The sequence below is a fragment of the Leptodactylus fuscus genome, chromosome 1, assembly GCF_031893055.1.
Source record: "Leptodactylus fuscus isolate aLepFus1 chromosome 1, aLepFus1.hap2, whole genome shotgun sequence".
Taxonomy (NCBI): domain Eukaryota; kingdom Metazoa; phylum Chordata; class Amphibia; order Anura; family Leptodactylidae; genus Leptodactylus; species Leptodactylus fuscus.
This window is the reverse complement of record NC_134265.1, coordinates 145,291,677-145,312,717: the sequence shown is the minus strand read 5'-3', so window position 1 is coordinate 145,312,717 and position 21,041 is coordinate 145,291,677. Positions and strand designations below refer to the sequence as shown.

The following is a 21,041-nucleotide window of genomic DNA, read 5'->3' as shown; positions in this document are numbered from 1 at the left end:
GTCACTGTGCATCGCTCAACAATACAGCGCACTTTGCACAAGGAGAAGCTGTATGGGAGAGTGATGAGAAAGAAGCCGTTTCTGCAAGCACACCACAAACAGAGTCACCTGGCTTATACTCGAATATATACAGTATATTTCCAGTATTCTGCTGTAACTTATAGCAAATGTATTGTACTAAGGTGTGTGTCCTTTTTCTGCCCACTTTCATTAAGTGGTGAGCAGCATACAGAACCAACCATGAAGCGTATTTTTAGTGCAAAAAAAGGGTTGTTCTCAAAAGATGTGACACGTCTAGGCCCTTATATGACAAAAAAAAATGGTGCATATAAAAAACAAACAAACCTGGTGTATATCAAAATGCTGAAAATACGTATAAGGCAGTTTGTAGAAGGTATAATCCTAAGTGCAAAAGGAGGTCTAAATGACTAAGAAGTGGCAGGAGAGTGACATTATTGAGTGACGTGTAAAACACTAATACTATATATGTGTGTGTGTATATATATATATATATATATATATATATATATATATATACTCTAGCCAGTAACGGGCCCTATTTACTTACCCATCCTGGCTGGGCCGAGATCGGTAAGTGACACCACGGGCCCCATAAAGACTATCATTATACTCGAGGGTCTTTGCAGACCCCCGTGTATAATAATCAGAGGCCCGGGAGAGGTAAGAAACATAAAAAACACTGTTACTTACCGTAGGAGCCGGGGGGCAGGTAAGAAACAGTAGTTTTTTATGTTTTTATTCCCACGGGTCTCTGATTATTATACTCTGGGGTCTTTTCAGACCCCAGAGTATAATAATTATTTATGGGTGTCCACAGTGGGGCATAATACTGTGTGCAGGGGCCACTATGGGGTACAATACTGTGTGCAGGGGCCACTAAGGGACATAATACTGTGTACAGGGGCCACTATGGGGGACAATACTGTGTGCAGGGGCCAATAAGGGACATAATACTGTGTGCAGGGGCCACTGAGGGACATAATACTGTGTGCAGGGGCCACTAAGGGACATAATAGAGCGCGCAGGAATGCGGAGGAGGGGGTCAGTTGAGGTCTTCGGCGTCGGGGGGGGGGGGGGAGGGGCCCCTGTCAAAAGTTTGCCGCGGGGCCCTGCCAATTCCTAGTTACGCCACTGATCTTCATTATCTAAGCAGACCTATGCAGTGTTAGCCAAGCTAGTGTGTCACAACCTGACATAGCAGGGTTTATTGGTTATATTATATTGTGTGTTATGATGTATTTGCATTATGTTGGATGATGTGCATTATACATTCTCATGGTGCTTTCACTGGTTTAAGTTATTGCACAGTCAGTGTTCTGGTATTTATGGCAACTGGATTGTGCAATGATTCCTTATTGGCTGAACAGGCATACAGGTGTTGCACCATGGGACAAGTTGTGTGTTTCTCTCCCGTAGTGTACCCTTTATGACATCAAACGTTACCCTAGCAATCCAGCATGAGAGATGGCTTTATAGTTTATAGTTATAAAACCTAACTCTTATTGTGAAAAAATTATAAAAAAGCAACAAAATTAGTGGCTAAAATTCGACCAACAGGTCAAAGTGTATATCCTACACCAAATACACAGTGTTGGGGTCGTTATTAATACTTGAGAAGATCACTGTGGGGATCACAACCTCCACCCATTAAGATACAGCCGCTTTTCACAATATACTGTACAATATTTGTTCACATATTACTCTGTTATGTTATGTTATCTAGTGAGAATATTATATTCTCATATTTCTTCCCAACACTGCTATGAACATATGATGTTATTATATTATGACGTTATTATAGTGGTCAGAGTTCCTATTATGTGGACAAAGAAAACGGTGGGGACTACAGATATTTCGTCACATATATTCCTAGGTGAAGAACAAACCTCTTCAACTCGATACTACGGTCTAGGTCCTCATCTCATGATAGTAATATGATGAGAATATGTATTTGACTCCAATTAAAGAGAATGTACTCCAATTTCTTTATATTGTATCCACTTTTAAAGATGTCAGCAGCTGATGCCCCCTCGAGAACAAGAAAATATCCATGACTCAGGGAGGAGGCTTTAGTTCACTCTGAGTTCACTTATCATCTCCCTGGGACCCCTTACCCATGGTTAACCAACCCCATTACCCTGTTCCCAAGAATGATCAGGACACCTACTTTGGATTTAAATTTGGCCTGTACAGGCCGATTTATTAAACAGTATAACAACATAAATAACACATTAACATATAAATAAACCACCATAAGCGGGCGGTGTATAAATACACATAAATTACTGTGCATAACAATATATTAAATACCCCAACCTAACCAATTTTGAAGTGCAATATAACAAACCGAACAACAGAATGGCGAGAGGCACTGCTCCATCTACCCAGGCGCAAAATACCACCACCTTTTAACTTAAATGATGTGAAGCCTGACCACTGAGGGACCCTAGCCCAACTAAGGAACATCCCAGGCCTTCACACTCCACCCCAGGATCCTCATACCACTGATGACGCCCTACCACTGACTGTTAAGCCTTTCACTGGCTTAATGAACACACCAGTAACCTCACGACCCTCAATTGCCTTGCCCGACCTCAACCCCATAGAGCATTTATGGGATGCTGTGGATACTAGTGTCCACTCCATGGACCCAGCGCCAACTACACAGGACCAATTGTGGGCTGCAGTGCAGACTGTGTGGATCAATATCCCTCCAGAACTCTTCCAACACTTTGTGGAGTCCATGCCTCATCGTCTTTCTGCAGTTATCAGGGCTCGCGGAGGGGTGACCCGCTATTAATGGCGCATCCGGTACCTTCCCATGACTTTTGGTCACTCAGTGTATGAGGCCTGATGTGTGACAGTTAATGAAACTATGGATGTCAAATTTCTGTCCTGTCAACACACTTTCAAATGTGCGTCCAGTATGTACAAATTGCATATACTTTGCATGATCCTCAACAAAAAGCCCCCATGGGATGAGCTTGGTTGCGCCAGTTGGACCCCTGGTTACCCGGAGTGAAGTGACTATGCACTAACTGATCACCGAGGTTCTGTCCCCTCCGGAACGTGACTTAAGGTTCTACTGTGATCATATCATGTAAATTGGGATCCAATCTCAGAATGCCCCAAAAGGACTTTAGTATCCTCGGCACTTCATGAGTCCCATTATCAAAAGGTGCCAATAACATATAATTTCTGCTTTTCAGGTTCTCTTATCTGAGCATTTAGGTAGCTGGAGCGATTCTGGATGGCTGCTAATAATGGTGTAGCAATTCACCAAGGTCTCCATGTTGATGGAACTTTCATCCACAGCTTTTTTTGAATCCGGTGAAACAGTTGCATCTCATCCTCAGGAATAGGCCTTTTAGGAATCCCCTTTGGAAAGAATAGGGATGATGACTTTCCATTTACAACAAACTGCTGGTGGACATTTCCTTCCAATAGAAAGATTTAGTAATGCTCCTATCTCCTCCAATTCTGATTGTTAGGTCCAGAAAGGTGAACATCTCTGGATCCATCCGAGGTGTCATCGATGTTCAAATCTCTATTTCTTCTGTAAAGAATATCTGGTCAGGTTCCTCATTTCAATCCAGACCAGTTGAAGGAAGAAATAGCTGTTAAAGAGGAAAAAGTTTCTTGTCAGGATGAACTTCAAAAGGTCCATAAGGAAATTCATAATGATCACCAGGGTAACATTTGATGTCAAGGTCACAGTACAGGAAAGAAACACCTAACTTCTCTTACGTTTTAGTTGCTCTAGACTGTGCTATACCTATTACTGAGTAACGGTCTCACTGTGATATTAATCATGTGTTCTGTAGAAAAGTGGGGGCAATTCAAAGGATGGCAGAGAGACGGCTTGTGGGTGCAGAGGTTCAGGTTGTTGCTGGAAGATCACTTTGAGAAGGCAACTAGCAAGGTAATGTGGGAGAGCTTTATGATCTGCTTATAGCCTAGAGAAGGACATCTGTTCTCAAGATGTCAACTGGTTCAGTGATCAGGCTTACTTCTGAGAGCACCTGGTGAGTGGAAGTCTGAGACCTACAGTGACAGGCAGTGCATTCCCTGTGACAGCAGTAGTGCATCATTCATTAAAGCAACACTTTTAAACTGCTGTGAGAGTTGTCCTGATGCATATAGATACAGAGGCAGCATGTTGGCCATGGTGGGAAGGAGAAGCAGTGTCAGCCTTCTGAGCACCACATTTCGTCCTCGGTAGACCTACTTTCTCTACATACATTTGGTTGATTAGCAGGAAACAGGGGACATATTAATAAGAGTATTACTCTATATCTGTATCATGAAAATGCACACCGTATCTTAGTTTAGTAACTAGAGACACAAAATGGTACAGAATTTAATTAATGAGAAGGTGGAAAAGGTCTGCAAAAGACGCCGGACACATGGAAATTGCAGGAAATTCGCAAGCAGAATTTTATAGAGTAGGAGTAGCTGAGCAGATATATAGTGTAGGAGAAGATTCAGTATATTTGTATTTTATTAATTTATATCCTTGCTCTTTCTATGATTTGAAACAGTTATCTAATTATGTCAGTGATTGAGAGCCATCTCTGTATACAGTCATACATGGAAGGATGTCAATGATAGGATTGTACTCATGATTGTTTCTCAGCATAGAAAGATTAAAGATCCAAAGGACAAGTTACACTGAATCAAAGCATTACCATGCACAATCTTCTGGAACGCCAGTGGTAGCACACAGCAGCATTCCTGCTCAGCTCACACAGGTACTGATACTTACAACTCACACTGTATCTTGCTCCGTTAACTTTCGGGTAAATTCCATAATTCCATTCCTGGATTGACCATTAATCCCACAGACATGGAGATTCGCCAAATCCCAAACCAGACTGATGGATTTGATGGAAAAGCTCCGTTTAAAGGGCAGTTTCCTGCCTGGTGCAATAGAAAAGTGTCCTGCTGTAGTTTATGAGGGCTGTAACTTGGGAAGCTTGAAAGGCATAGCTAGCAGGTGAAGGCTAGTTTTCAAGATAATGGGTTGAACCATTGTGCCACACTATATCCAGAGTACGAAAGCAGAAAGTTGTGTGATGACTTAGAAAAGTATAAAAATACACAGCAAAAATTTTACCTCTGTATGTCCAAAACTCACAAAGAGTACAACATACATATATAACAGTACACTAGCCTGTCCTTAGTGGGAGCTTATGTCAGTTGCACAATTAAAGGGATACCTGCCAGATCCCCAGCTTAAAGAACAGGTGGGTATATTGTATTTGTTATTTTAAGGCTCCATACGGGGTAAAAAAGAAGTGTAACAAGCCTTTAACACTCACTTTATGGAAGGGATGGCTTCCATCATCTTACATACACAACCATCAAAATCTAACCCCAAAGCACTGCATTCAAAAACTGAGCTACTGCCCAGCTTCAAACAAGCTCCTCCTCTGAAGTAGGTCATTAATGTGATTCCATCTTACCAAATAGAATTGTACACCCTCTTAGGTTTATAATTCCCAAGTAGCCACTGCTTAAACAAGCAATATGATAACATGCAATATGAGCTGTTGACACAGCTTGCTTGCTGTACAATTAGATTAAACTATAGTATGGTCATTCCAGTCATAGTTCTTCAGATCAGAAGATAGGGTTGCTGGGGTTTATTGCTTGTGCAAATATATGTGTACCAAATAACTATTGTTCACAACAGAAAACAGCTTTAAAAGAACATGAGCGGGATTTATAACCCCTTATAAAGCATTTATAAACACACGATACTGGGTGCTTGCTGCTTATTGCAATAGAATGGTATTACTTCTGTGACTGGTCTGTGAAACACATTTAACTGTCCTTGTAAATTAGATTTGCTGCACCTACAGCATGCCCGCCTTCAGTGGCGTAACTAGGAATGGCGGGGCCCCGTGGCGAACTTTTGACATGGGGCTCCCTCCGACACCGAAGATCTCGACCGAGTCCCTCCTACGCATTCCTGCGCGCTCTATTATGACCAATAGTGGCCACTGCACACAGTATTATGTCCCTTAGTGGCCCCTGCACACAGTATTATGCCCCTTAGAGGCCCCTGCACACTGTATTATACCCAATAGTGGCCACTGCACACAGTATTATGTCCCTTAGTGGCCCCTGCACACTGTGTTATACCCAATAGTGGCCCCTGCACACAGTATTATGCCCCTTAGAGGCCCCGGCACACCGTATTATACCCAATAGTGGCCCCTGCACACAGTATTATGTCCCTTAGTGGCCCCTACAGGACTAAATACTGTCACATCACCGCTGACCGCTATACCAGGACAAATTGTGGATAAAAAATCTGGTCATGTGCATTACAATTTAGTAATTCCATGTGCCTCATATTAATAGCAGTTAACCCCATCATGTCCCTCACATTAACCCTTGTGTACCTCACATAAGAGTTACTGATATGTGAGAGACATGGAGGTAATAGTAAAGTATCTTCATTGCTATTACCCCCATATGTCTCACATATCAGTAACTCTTATAGTGAGGCACACAGGGGTTAATGTGAGGGACATGATGGGGTTAACTGCTATTAATATGAGGCACATGGAGTTACTAAAACACAAGTAATCACCCCAATGCCTGATATTAATAAGTAACCCCAGTACGTACCTGTGTATCTTCAGTTTCAGTTTCCTGGAGCAGCTTCTTCTTCCTCTTCAGTGCAGGACGGCAGGAGCTCGGCAGGGATAAGCCCCGCCTCCTCCTCTCATTGGTGGGCAGAGGACAGGCAGAGAAAGGGAGGGGGGAGAGAGGGGGAGCGTCCTGAAGCGCTGAGAGGAGCCAGAGCTGCAGCTCCTGTGTCTCAGCCGTTGCTGCAGCTTCGGGGCCCCCTGTTGGTGGAAAGTATTCCACCAACAGGGGGCCCCGATCATTATACTCGGGGGTCCGAAAAGACCTCCGAGAATAATGATAGCAGCGGTAGCAGCTGTCACCTGGCCCCTGATGTCCCGGGCCCTGTGGCAGCTGCCTCTGCTGCTATGGCGGTAGTTACGCCACTGCCCGCCTTCATAGTGCTGGGTTGAGGTTTTTTTTCTGGTTATTATATAAAAAATAGTTCATTGAGGTTTGGGCAAATTCTGCAATAAGAACATTGAGAGACAAAGACCTACTTTTTATTCAGTGCATGTATTTTGTGCTATATTTTATTATTAATGTATTCGTATGCATGGTACTATAATTCTCTCCAGAGCTGCTCATTGTAAAATGGTATTTCAGAAAAAAAACACGACACAGTGTAATTGAGACACTTGAGCTGAGCTGGCATCCGCCCCAGCGAAGCCTGGACTCATCCTAGGGCCCACTGTTTGTTTTCGTCTAAGCAAATCCAGGTATATTCTATATCTAGAGCAGCCATCAATAGGAAAGCCCTGTCAATAGAAGCTTAAAGTCTAAATTCAGTAAGAGTGAGAAAAAACAAGAGGTGATTAAACTGAATTGTAATGCAGCCTTGTCAGGAGGAAGATATAGAAGAAAAGTTTCTTAAACATATATCTTATAGGTAACATTTTTAGTGTATTCTACCCTTAAAATAAAATGAAAACAATTGTCATCTTAAAGGAGTATTCCTACATTAGACATTTATGTCATATCCACAGAATCCTAGTATTATAAATGTGAAAGTTTGTGTGTTTGTTACTTTTTCACGCAAAAACGGCTGAACCGATTTGGATGAAATTTGGCACATAGATATATTGTAACCTCGATTAAAACATAGGCTACTTTTTATCCCAGTTAATGACACGGCTTCATGAATGTTATGAATATATGTTCATATACTATATTATACTGCTCTTGGCAGCAGCATTATCTCAGTTAATTGGAGATTGCCGATAAAGCCAGGTCTGTTATCTCTCTATGTAAACACACAGCTAATCCTGAGTCCATTGTTTACAAGCATTTACACATTATCTGATATGCTCCAGGCAGTTTGCTAACACATGCTGGATGGGAAAACATCTTTAAATCAAATTGGGGGGTAAGGGGGGGGGAAAGAAAATCTAATTTGTCACAAGATTCTAAAACAATGAGACCTATGAAGGTAGCCAGAAGTCAACAGAGTTCTCCTCAAGTGGAGCTGAGGGGGATCATCAACGCCAACAACACGCTCATTATATGGCGTTCCAGTGAGCTGTTGGGATGCTGGAACAATCACAGGTATGGCGTGAGGAACAAGTTCAGCAGCAGGACAGCTTGAAAGCTGAAACAGGCGAACCATTGACGGCAGCAATTTGCTGAATATAAGTGAATCATCCACTCCAACAACATGCAGACAAAGTCACGGGCAGAGTCTAGTAATTCATAAATGTATGATGTAGAACCTCTAATGGGAGAACAGAGGCTTCCTGACATCAGTGGTTGAGAGGTTGGCAGGAGTGCAGCTCCCTATATTGAGGTCTATGCGAGATTTGGAAACAACTAACTGCATTTAGTTGTCCATTTTCCAGCTTTACTGGTTTGACTACTCTACACTCCTGTATCTTTCTAATCATTGTTTTGTGACCGAACATTTTCCCTTTGAATTAGAGGGATGATACAGTTCCAGAATACTCGGCTTGCTGCGATCTGCCAGCTTGTCATCCTTGGAATATGTCTTGACTAAACTGTTTGCTAAGGTGATAGCTGGGCACTGATAAATGCTGACTGATAGTGACATCTCCTCTGGGGGTCCAAGTGCATATTAGATTGAACTGGCAAACCTATCACTCATCTTTATCATATCTGACATGTTCTGCTTTCCTCCAAAGAAAAAGAGTTAGAAGGGAATCTATTTCAGCAGAATGTTGGCCTAAAATCAATTCCTGTGAGAAGTTTCATATATTTCCTCTCTGTCTCCGTGCTGATACTGTATAATCAATAAGCATATTTTACTATTTGAAGAAATGGAATCTCAGGAAATTGTCTTGAGTATAAAAGGGCCAATATGTTGCGGTAAAACCAAATGTTCTTAAAAGTAGCCTGTTATATTTTTTCTATTTGGTCAAACTATTTTTGCACCCCAATCTATCTGCAGTAGACCTAAACATTAGAGATGAGCGAACACTAAAATGTTCGAGGTTCGAAATTCGATTCGAACAGCCGCTCACTGTTCGAGTGTTCGAATGGGTTTCGAACCCCATTATAGTCTATGGGGAACATAAACTCGTTAAGGGGGAAACCCAAATTCGTGTCTGGAGGGTCACCAAGTCCACTATGACACCCCAGGAAATGATACCAACACCCTGGAATGACACTGGGACAGCAGGGGAAGCATGTCTGGGGGCATAAAAGTCACTTTATTTCATGGAAATCCCTGTCAGTTTGCGATTTTCGCAAGCTAACTTTTCCCCATAGAAATGCATTGGCCAGTGCTGATTGGCCAGAGTACGGAACTCGACCAATCAGCGCTGGCTCTGCTGGAGGAGGCGGAGTCTAAGATAGCTCCACACCAGTCTCCATTCAGGTCCGACCTTAGACTCCGCCTCCTCCGGCAGAGCCAGCGCTGATTGGCCGAAGGCTGGCCAATGCATTCCTATGCGAATGCAGACTTAGCAGTGCTGAGTCAGTTTTGCTCAACTACACATCTGATGCACACTCGGCACTGCTACATCAGATGTAGCAATCTGATGTAGCAGAGCCGAGGGTGCACTAGAACCCCTGTGCAAACTCAGTTCACGCTAATAGAATGCATTGGCCAGCGCTGATTGGCCAATGCATTCTATTAGCCCGATGAAGTAGAGCTGAATGTGTGTGCTAAGCACACACATTCAGCACTGCTTCATCAAGCCAATACAATGCATTAGCCAGTGCTGATTGGCCAGAGTACGGAATTCGGCCAATCAGCGCTGGCTCTGCTGGAGGAGGCGGAGTCTAAGGTCGGACCTGAATGGAGACTGGTGTGGAGCGATCTTAGACTCCGCCTCCTCCAGCAGAGCCAGCGCTGATTGGTCGAGTTCCGTACTCTGGCCAATCAGCGCTGGCCAATGCATTCTATTAGCCCGATGAAGTAGAGCTGAATGTGTGTGCTTAGCACACACATTCAGCTCTACTTCATCAGGCTAATAGAATACATTGGCCAATCAGCGCTGGCCAATGCATTCTATTAGCTTGATGAAGCAGAGTGTGCACAAGGGTTCAAGCGCACCCTCGGCTCTGATGTAGCAGAGCCGAGGCTGCACAAGGGTTCAAGTGCACCCTCGGCTCTCCTACATCAGAGCCGAGGGTGCGCTTGAACCCTTGTGCAGCCTCGGCTCTGCTACATCAGAGCCGAGGGTGCGCTTGAACCCTTGTGCACACTCTGCTTCATCAAGCTAATAGAATGCATTGGCCAGCACTGATTGGCCAGAGTACGGAATTCGGCCAATCAGCGCTGGCCAATGCATCCCTATGGGAAAAAGTTTATCTCACAAAAATCACAATTACACACCCGATAGAGCCCCAAAAAGTTATTTTTAATAACATTCCCCCCTAAATAAAGGTTATCCCTAGCTATCCCTGCCTGTACAGCTATCCCTGTCTCATAGTCACAAAGTTCACATTCTCATATGACCCGGATTTGAAATCCACTATTCGTCTAAAATGGAGGTCACCTGATTTCGGCAGCCAATGACTTTTTCCAATTTTTTTCAATGCCCCCGGTGTCGTAGTTCCTGTCCCACCTCCCCTGCGCTGTTATTGGTGCAAAAAAGGCGCCAGGGAAGGTGGGAGGGGAATCGAATTTTGGCGCACTTTACCACGTGGTGTTCGATTCGATTCGAACATGGCGAACACCCTGATATCCGATCGAACATGTGTTCGATAGAACACTGTTCGCTCATCTCTACTAAACATGCATGTGTGAAAGTGTTCTATATGTTAATAAGTGGGTTATCCTTAAAGAGGACCTTTCACCACCTCCACCAATTCAAGTTCTTGTCCTCTGCTAAAAACTGGAGCTGATCCACTGATTTCAGCACAGTTGGAATTTTTCTCTAGCCCCAGCCATTCCTGGGAAACAAGTACAGTTAGTTTTGGTGCCTGGTGTGCTATTTAAGCACTATGGGCAGTGTCGGGAAGGGGGAAGGGGGGGGGGGCGGCAGATTCAGAACTCCAATCAGAGGCAGCCAGAATCAGAGCTCAGGATAACACCCCTTGTCTGCTCCTGTCTGACACCACCCTTCTGACAGTACAGAACCTATATAGCATATCAGGCACCAAATCTAACAGCATTAATTGTGTCAAAAACAGTGGGAGCTAGAGAAAAAAAAAAACTCTGCTAGGATCCGTGGAGCAGTGCCTATTAATTGATGTAAAGTTCATCATAAATTCCATACCAGCCACACCCCACCATAATGATAATCCCATATGCATGGCTACTGAAGCTGCATCATGGTGCACCGGATAGATCAATTAAGTGAGGTAAAGCTCAAAGAAATGGGCAGAATAGGACTGAAATCTGTAAGTCAACTTATCCTTGCTATTGTACCACCACCGCCACCACTACAAAGGTGCACTTGAGCAGTGTAAAGAGGGGGACAACACCCCTACTTTCATTGGTAACTACTGGGAGGCACGTCCCACCCAACACACTGTGTACTGAAAGAGGTTGTAATTTCAACACTGCTAATAAAATAATATAGATCAGTGGCGTAACTAGGAATGGTGGGGCCCTGTGGCAACCGACGCCAAAGACCTCGACCGACCCTCTCCTCCGCATTCCTGCGCGCTCTATTATGTCCCTTAGTGGCCCCTGCATACAGTATTATGTCCCTTAGTGGCCCCTGCACACAGTATTATGTCCCTTAGTGGCCCCTGCACACAGTATTATGTCCCTCAGTGGCCCCTGCACACAGTATTATGTCCCTTAGTGGCCCCTGCACACAGTATTATGTCCCTTAGTGGCCCCTGCACACAGTATAATGTCCCTCAGTGGCCCCTGCACTCAGTATTATGCCCCATAGTGGCCCCTGCACACGGTATTATGTCCCTTAGTGGCCCCTGCACACAGTATTATGTCCCTTAGTGGCCCCTGCACACAGTATTATGTCCCTTAGTGGCCCCTGCACACAGTATTATGTCCCTTAGTGGCCCCTGCACACAGTATTATGTCCCTTAGTGGCCCCTGCACTCAGTATTATGTCCCTCAGTGGCCCCTGCACAAAGTATTATGTCCCTTAGTGGCCCCTGCACTCAGTATTATGCTCCACTGTGGACACCCATAAACAATTATTATACTCTGGGGTCTTTTCAGTAAAATAATCAGAGACCTGGGGGAATAAAAACATAAAAAACACTGTTATTTACCTGTCTCCCGGCTCCTACGCTGTCGGCCTCCGCCGTCATCTTTCTTCAATGACGTTGGATGCCACATGACCCGGGAAGCAGGCTTGGGTCATGGGATGTCAGAGACACGTCAGACAACTAGACTGAAGCCTGCCTGGAGCCTGGAGAGGTAAGTAACACAGTTTTTTATGTTTCTTACTTCTCCCGGGCCTCTGATCATTATACTTGGGGGTCTTTGCAGACCCCCGAGTATAATAATAGTCTTTACGGGGCCCGCGGTGTCACATACCGATTCTGGCCCAGCCAGGATCGGTAAGTAAATAGGGCCAGTTACCGGCTGGAGTCCAGCCGGTAACAGCCTAATAAGAAAAAAGAAAAAAATGCAGCAGTAGCAGCTGTCACCGGGCCCCCTAATGTCCCGGGCCCTGTGGCAGCTGCTACCACGGTAGTTATGCCACTGATATAGATGAAAATATACTCCCCCACCATAGCTAAGATAGTGGGAAACAGTGTGCATGCGGTCTTTAAGGAAATATGAGTGGACGAATGCCCCCAGATCAAATGAGAGATTAGGAATCTATAAATGTTTTTGAAGTATTGTGGCAGGGTCCAGGAGGGAGACCAGGTGACATATTGCATGTCCCCTCTTTGGTCCTCACTCATTAGTCTTGTTTTCTCAACACTTGCTGTTGCGGGACAATCCGGAGGTCGCCATAAACAATATATGATCAATTGATCCTAGCCCAAGTTGGTGAGGTCTGCAAGCATAAAATTCAAGAATGTGGGTCTTAATTTTCACAGTTATTTAAGTATTTATTGTAAACTGTATGTTCAGGTTTATATTTCTAAATGTCAGGCTAGCTAGTAGAATGGGTGACACTAATCTGAAGCAGTCTTTGTTAGGCAACTTCATTACAGGATTCTGTAAAACTATAGTATAATGATGTAATGATTAATTTCCCTTCAACAAATATATGAATTATTAGTATTAATAATGTATTTTTATTTTTCTTGACAGGACAGATATCCATGGCTGTGCTCATTACATGAATTAATAAAGAGGTAAGAACATATTCTTGCACATATATTAATATATTTCTTATTATTTAGATGGAGAGGTAAATGTACATCTATGTGTAGAGACACCGGCTTAGCTGGAACTTTTATCTTCAGTAATAGACAAGATAATTTTCATTAGTTTAGTTGAAGATAGAAGCGTTCATGATCCTGCTATAATATCCAAGAAAAAAGGATCTTGGGATAAAGTTGTATATGTAAATAACAATAGTTTCAGAATAAAAGAACACTGCTGAAGATAAGTAGAGGAGGACATCTGTCACCTTCTTTCCTCCACACAGAAGTCTTATAATCTAGATCCCTGACGTCTTCATTACCAGTAAATTGTTTAGTAGACTTTCTTATTCAAATTACTACTGGATTATCAGGAGTCTTAGAAAATTATACAAGCCCTTACCCTTTTAAGGGTAAAGAGCCTTGATAAGACAAGTATGAAATAAAGTCTTAATACAAAATCCATCAGCATTTAATTAAAAACATTTTCTAACCGGTTAAAGGGGTTGTACAAGATTGAGTATTCATGATCTATTCTTAAGACAGGTCATCAATATCAGATCAGTGAGTGATCATCACCTGGCACTCCCACCAATCAGCTATGTGTAGTCTGCTTCTGCCTCCATATACAGCTGATCAGTGCGGTTGCTTGGTGTTGGACCCCCCCCCCCCCCCCCTAATTTGATGATCTGTCCTAAGGATAGGCCATTAATATCTGAACTTGGGCATCCCCTTTAACTACCCTAGTTTATCAGTTGTCAGATAAATGGAATTTTATAGTATACACTGTGTTTTCACAGCATGTACACTACATTATTACAGCTGACGCTAGGTTCACACCTGCTTCAGGGTCTCTGTTCTGTGGTTTCCGTCTACTGCATGCCAGAAGACGGAAACCACAGACCGGGTCCGGCCGTGAGCGGCGGTGAGCGTTTTATGCTCTCCGCCGCGAAACCGTTTTTTTAAATCTGGACACAGAGTACTGCATGTCCGACTCTGTGTCCGGATTATAAAACCCGGTTTCGCGGCGGAGAGCATAAAACGCTCACCGCCGCTCACGGCCGGACATCTTTCTCACCCATTCAAATGAATGGGTGAGAAAGACTCCTGCAGGTTTCCGTCTCCTGCTCTGTTTTATGCAGGAAACGGAAACCTGCAGTACGGAGAGCAGAACGCAGATGTGAACGAGCCCTGAGCTAAACAGAGCATCCATAGATCTTTGTTGGGACCTAATGTATATCTGAACGCTTCACAGGTTCTTGCATAGACACACAGAGGCTCTTTTCTTTTGTTTCTGTCATGTGCATAAAGACAAAGAGAAATGTCTGTACATGTACATGCTATCTATGCACCTTTCTCATATTTATGATTTAATACAGAACATTCTGATTGTTTTGATCACTAGAGCATCCTATGAAAGATTAATGAAGCACTCATGTCTAAATGCTTTAGAAAGCAATCACCAGTGACCATGAAGGAAAGAGAATTTCAGCTGCAGTGTTCCACATCTGGCTGTTACTTATGTGGGGTAACTCTACAATCCTGGGTTTCATACAAAACATAATTAGGGTCATATATTAAACGTTCTTATGTTAATTGTATCATAACGGATAGTGATTTCACAATGATAACTGATATTACATTATCACTTTGCATCTCTACATAGATAACCTAATGCTCAATGTGCCCCTGATCAATTTGGTGTTTTTATTTTTAAGTCTGTCCACCCATTCAAAAGATATGGCCCATGACAGGTCATTTCTAAATTGACTCTTACTCACCAAGTAGGCAGGAACCTTTTGTTTTTCTGATAGAAAATAAAGGATTGTCACCAACTTGGCGAATAACAGATAATTTATTACAAACTGATTAGAAGCAAGTATCAAATCATTTTGTATCTTTATTTGGTGAGAGGTCCTCTTTAAAGGCTCACATAGTTGCTGTATGTATAGAGGTCTGATTCCTGAGAAGCCGTTGTTCTAGGGGAAAATACTGTTGTAAATACAAGTCTGATAAAGAACAAATCATAGACGGTCAAAAAGGGATCACCCACAACTAATTGACGTCACAGTACAAGTCCCTGGGATAAAGCAACATAAAACATAACCTTTATTTAATTGAAGATAAAAAGTGGTCTGTAATAGCTCACTACTAATACTGAAGCTGTGGGCAGATAGGTGCAGCTAGCCCTAAGGAGACTAATGTGATACCTAAAGTGTCCAATGCACTCCTACCTCCACAGCTAAAATCCCTTACACCAATAGGCCACGGAGCTGTAAAGGATCCCAAGCAATGCTACACGGCCAGCCACTGGAATCCACACTAATTCCACCGCCCATAACAAACTGATACTATGCCGTCTCTGCAATAGTAGATACTAATGATGATGATAATTACAGAGAGTTTCACGATATCCTGATCCACGCGTTTCCCCAAAGTCAAGGATCATCAGGAGCAAATGCTATAGTGTCAAAAAAACAATAAATGTGGTGGAAAACACAATTTCCTAGGCTCTGGTGGTGAGCCCCGGTACTAGTATAAGAGTTTAGTGTGTCTATCTGCATAGACCCTAAAATTGCCCCAACATAACGGGGTCATTTCTTGGGAAATTCTAATTTACAGGCACCTCCAGTGCTCTGCAAAAACTACATTGCATCCAGAAAGTCCCTCTAAATCTATACTTCAAAAGCTAAAAAGAGCAGTGCTCCTCCCCTTCTGAGCCCTGTTTTGTGCCCAAGCAGCAGTTTACATCCACATATACAACTTTTTTGTTCCCCACTTAATAGTTTTAGGAGTGTATGTCTCTGATGACACAAACTTGGTGCAAAATGTAGGGAACTGAAATTGCATGTTTCTTTAAAAATTTCAGTTTTCACTTTGTACATTAATTTTTGGGAGGCACTTTTAGGCTCAAAAAGATAATACCTCTTAAGAAATTCCTTGATGTGTAATTTCTAAAATGGGGGTCACTTTTAAGGGTGTTTCTATTATACTGGTACTTTAGAGGCTCTGCAGATGTGACGCGGCACCTGAAAACTGTTCCAGCAAAATATGTCCTCTAAAAGCTAAATCGCGCTCTTTCCATCTTTAATAATATCTATGAAACAGCTGTAGAGTCTGAATGTTTTATATAACCCTTGATATGTTCTGTCAGGAGTGTAGTTTCCAAAATGGGGTCACTTTTGGGGGTTTCCATTGTATTGATACTGTAGGGGCTATGCGACATGACACCAGAAGACTATCCCACATACATTTCTAAGCCTGCAAACATTCAAAGTAAATTAATATAACACAGAGATATGGTAAATAATATTTATTAATGTGTTTGGATAGCATGACTTTGTCTAAAAAGCAGAGCACTTCACACTTTGAAAATGGCTTTTTTTTCCAAATTTCCTATTTTTTAATTTTTTTTTAATAAATACATAGAAAAATATTGATGAATGTTTCCAGCAGCATGAAGTACAATGTGCCATGAAAAAAAAAGCTATTGAAAAGAAAAAAAAAATCTCAAAATCAATAGCGTCTCAAATTTATTGTCATATAAAGTGACACATGTTTTGAAAAATGAGGCCTGGTCATTAAGGTAATATAAGGCTGTGTTCTAAAGGGGTTAAACTACTGAAATTGATTCTGTTAGCAAGAGCCAGATACCGGTTGTATGATACATTTAGCACTCAGCACTGATTTGTCAACTGCACCCCTTCTATGCCTTGTACATTGCAGTACCCTAGTATCACAACACTGTTAATTAACTATATATTCAGAACAATGTAATAGTACATTGCAGAAAATGAAGAGGTTAAAGAGGTTGGCCTAAAAATGTGTTTCATGATAAATCAGACACAGTATAAAAGCCTAATCTAATGCTAAAAATAACTTTTAAAGGGGCCCTATCATCAAAATTATGCCCTATGAGCCCCACATATGCCTGAATAGCCTTTAAAAAGGCTATTCAGGCACCACTAATGGTATTTCAAAAGCCCTCCCATTTTTAAACTAATACCCTAAAAACAATATGCAAATGATACTTACCGTGCACGGGGGCGGTTCGTGCACTGGTGGACGTCACTTTGCACTTTGGTCCCGCCGTCCTCTGGTGTCTTCTTCCAGCGATGTCCTCCTGGGCTCTTTCCGGCGGGTTGTGTTTAAATCCACTACTGCGCACACTCCGGCGCCAATTTTGTCAATGGAAGTTCGCAGTACGCTCGCTTAGCTCGCTTAGTTCTAAGGGGAACTGAGCATACTGACAAAAATGGTGCCAGAGAGTGCGCAGTAGCGCTCCGGAGGGGGCGATACTGCACATGCGCGGGATTTAAGCACAACCCACTGGAAGAAAAGAAGATTGAAGGCGTGGAAGAAAGAGCCCAGGAGGACGTCGCTGGAAGAAGACACCAGAGGAAGGTGGGACCGAAGATGACGTCCACCGTACACTGGTAAGTATGATTTAAATATTAGTTTTTAGGATATTAGTTTAAAACGGGTGGCTATTCAGGCATATGTGGGGCTCATATTGCATAATTTTGATGATAGAGCCCCTTTAAGGCTAAGGCACCACATAGCCGCAGCAAAAAAGCGCTGCAGGGAAAAAATGTGCATTTCATGGAAAGTGAAAAATGGAAATAACAGTTTGTCCACTGAGTGTATTTTTTCGCAATGTGTGGATGGGATTCGCTAGATTCCATCTATTTTACAGAGATTGTAAAACCCTGCCTTTTTTTCCCAAAGTGTTTCCACCACGTAGGGCCCTGGTTGTGCCACTATTATCCATGGGCTGCATCTGGTATTTAGTCACATTTAAACCCACAAGCCACACTATTCCTATTGTGAAGGAGCGATGTACCCAATCACATGATATCGTGTAATGTTGCTGATGAAAAGAATATGCTAAGAAGGTGATGATCATTATGTTTTCTTCTAGAGAGAAAGCCGGTGGTCAGCATGTGGTGCTGGCCTGTTCTGCACTGAAGAGAGCCTACAGGAAAACCCTGACAACTGGACAAAGCGCACTTATTCCTGAGGATCAATGCCAACACAACAAAGATGACATTACTTCGCATACATTGTTTATCCATTTGCAAGGTTCAATGGAACTGATTTCTGAGCGGTTACAGAAAAGGAGAGGACACTTTATGCCTTTAACGTTACTCCAGTCCCAGTTTGACACACTAGAGCCTCCAGCAGCACCTGAGCTTTTCATGGCTGTTAATGTTGAGAAGGATATTTTAGAAATAGTGTCTGAAATAAGGGCTGAGCTGGAATGTAAGACACCCAGGCGTTCCTAGGAAAAAACAGGATTGTCTAAATTATGAAATTTACATTTAAAGAAAAGGAAACTTAGATTCCAGAGCTTAGGCTAGATTCCCATCACATATTCATCTGACGTGTCTTTATTCTTTTACTAGGCAGACATACATCAAGAGAGTTGCATTCCTTTGGCCCATATACCATTGCCTCAATTGGATTGAATAGCCCAGTCAGCTACACTATCTAATATAATTGTATACAAAAATCATGTCTGCTGTGCTGTGTACATGTTATTTTTGGACAGTCAGTGGCATACAGTTCCACGTGCCTGGGGAATCACTATGGCCTACTACCTGCCATCTTACGAACTGGGCCTAAATTGCAACTGCGTTTTACACCTGTCATTTGTTAACTGATGGCCGCTTAAGTGCTACATTTTTTATACATTTAACATTTGCCTCAGTAAGGGTAAGTTCACACGTGAACCGACCACGCGGGTTTTGACACAGAAAGAGACGCGGCGAGAAGAGTCTCTCTCTGGTCAAAACCTGCCTGCCGCGACGATCGCGGTCGCGGCTTTCCCCTCCTATGTCGGCTCAAATGAATGAGCCGACATAGGAGGGTGCTGCCACTATGCGGAAGCCGCGGCCCAGCGTGCCGCGGCTTCCACCTGAGGATAGGGCATGTCGCTTCTTTTCTCCGCCAGCAGCAGCCCGCCGCTAGCAGAAAAAAGAAAGCCGGCGGTCTGCATAGACCACCATTGTAAAGGGGCGGATTTTGAAGCGAAATCCGCTGTCAAAATCCACCCCTTTGCCACCGTGTGAACGAGCCCTAAAGAGGATTTCAGTGAGCACAGAGTGTGTGTCCTTCATCGCTGGTGGGCAGCTTCAGGTGACTTACAGGGGTCAGTGTATGGGTGGTAGCTCTTTTGTTGCAGATTTTGTACAAGCTGTACACTGACTACTTTAGATTGTATGAAAGTGTCATATCTCAGTCATATGTCAGTGTTGTTCCATGAAAATTTACAATGAAATAATTACAAAAACGTGAGAGGTGTACATGTCCATGCATATTGTCACCATAGCTAGTATAGCATTTGGAGTTGTTATATTTTTAGATATTGGTCACACCATGTGGCACTTTATGTGTTTTTTTGTTTATGCACCTAATATAGTTGTTTTGGGCTGTCTAGTGGGGACATTAAAGAGGACCTTCCATGTCCTCGGGCACATGCGGTTTTATATACCACTAGTGAGTTGACAGTGCACTGAAATCAGCAAACTATCAGTTTTCCTGTGTGAAGAGTTATCAGTGCATTTACAGATAGTAAATAGAACTGGAGTAATGACAAGCTTGGGAGCTTTCATTATGCTCCTGGCTGAGATGGTAACCAATCACTATCTTCAGATGACGATCCAGAGAGAGGCGATTGGTCAAAAATGGTAGCGTCCATGGTACCTGCGCACTTTAGATGCTGTGGCCATGTTTAACAGAGAGCACAGGTTGGATGAGATGAGGAAGGAAGTGTAAGTAGGTGCAACATTTTTGTTGATACAATTTGGGGGAAGGTCTGATGTTTTTTTTTATTTTTTATTAAATTTTTTTAGGAGGCAAAGTGTTGAAAAAAATGCAATTTGGTTATTTTGATATTTTTTTTCCGCTATGCCATTCACTGTATGGTATAAATATTTTAATATTGTATTAGTTCGGGCATTTTTGAGCACAGGGATACCTAAAGTGTTTATGCCAGCAATATTATGCGTTGTGACGCCAGCCTGGGTCAGGTGACGTCTGGTCCAACGTTGAAGAGATTTGTGGGGAGTACACTGGAGCCAGGGAGAGGTAAGTAACAGTGTTTTTTATATTTGTATCCTCCCCTGGGTCTCCGATCATTATACTCTGGGGTCTGAAAAGTGGCCCCCAGACAGTATTATATGCACACAGTGGCTCCCACACAATATTATACACTCCACAGTGGCCTCTACACAGCATTTACACATACAGTTGAAAGAAGCGATCATTCACTAATGAGGAATCCTGTACCGGATTCCCTGTTAGTGAGCGATCATGGCGACGGTGCACATGCCATCTGAGAGGTCTCTGCGTGCCATCTCTATCACAAATCTCACTATGACTATAAACATATTTTATACTAAATAATAGCATATACCATTTGATACTAAATTAATGCACAACAGTCAGACAAAGCCTGGCAAGGTGAAACACACATTGTGCTAGTGAGTGGGAATTTCTTTGCCAACAAATTGTGCATGTCCATTGGTAGGTTTGCATCTTCTTTTTAACCACCTGTATGTCAATTGAACTACAATGTAGGAAACATTTGGGTATTTGTTATCTATGGTACCACATTGCGAAGAAGAACTATCACTAATAGTCAATAGGGTCTTTTAGGCTCCTTAGGTAACTGCTATTTT

At 42.8% G+C, this 21,041-nt stretch overlaps 1 protein-coding gene across 1 annotated transcript in view; it reads left to right on the top strand.

Annotated features, from left to right (window-relative positions):
- The window catches only part of IDNK (IDNK gluconokinase), a 28,387-nt gene extending 9,585 nt beyond the window's left edge, over positions 1 to 18,802 (top strand). The window contains exons 4-5 of the mRNA XM_075263469.1: positions 13,307 to 13,350; positions 18,281 to 18,802. Of these exons, the coding sequence (XP_075119570.1) occupies positions 13,307 to 13,350; positions 18,281 to 18,644 (408 nt within the window). The 3' untranslated portion in view covers positions 18,645 to 18,802. The remainder of the gene's footprint in view (positions 1 to 13,306; positions 13,351 to 18,280) is intronic.
- Positions 18,803 to 21,041: the final 2,239 nt, after the last annotated feature.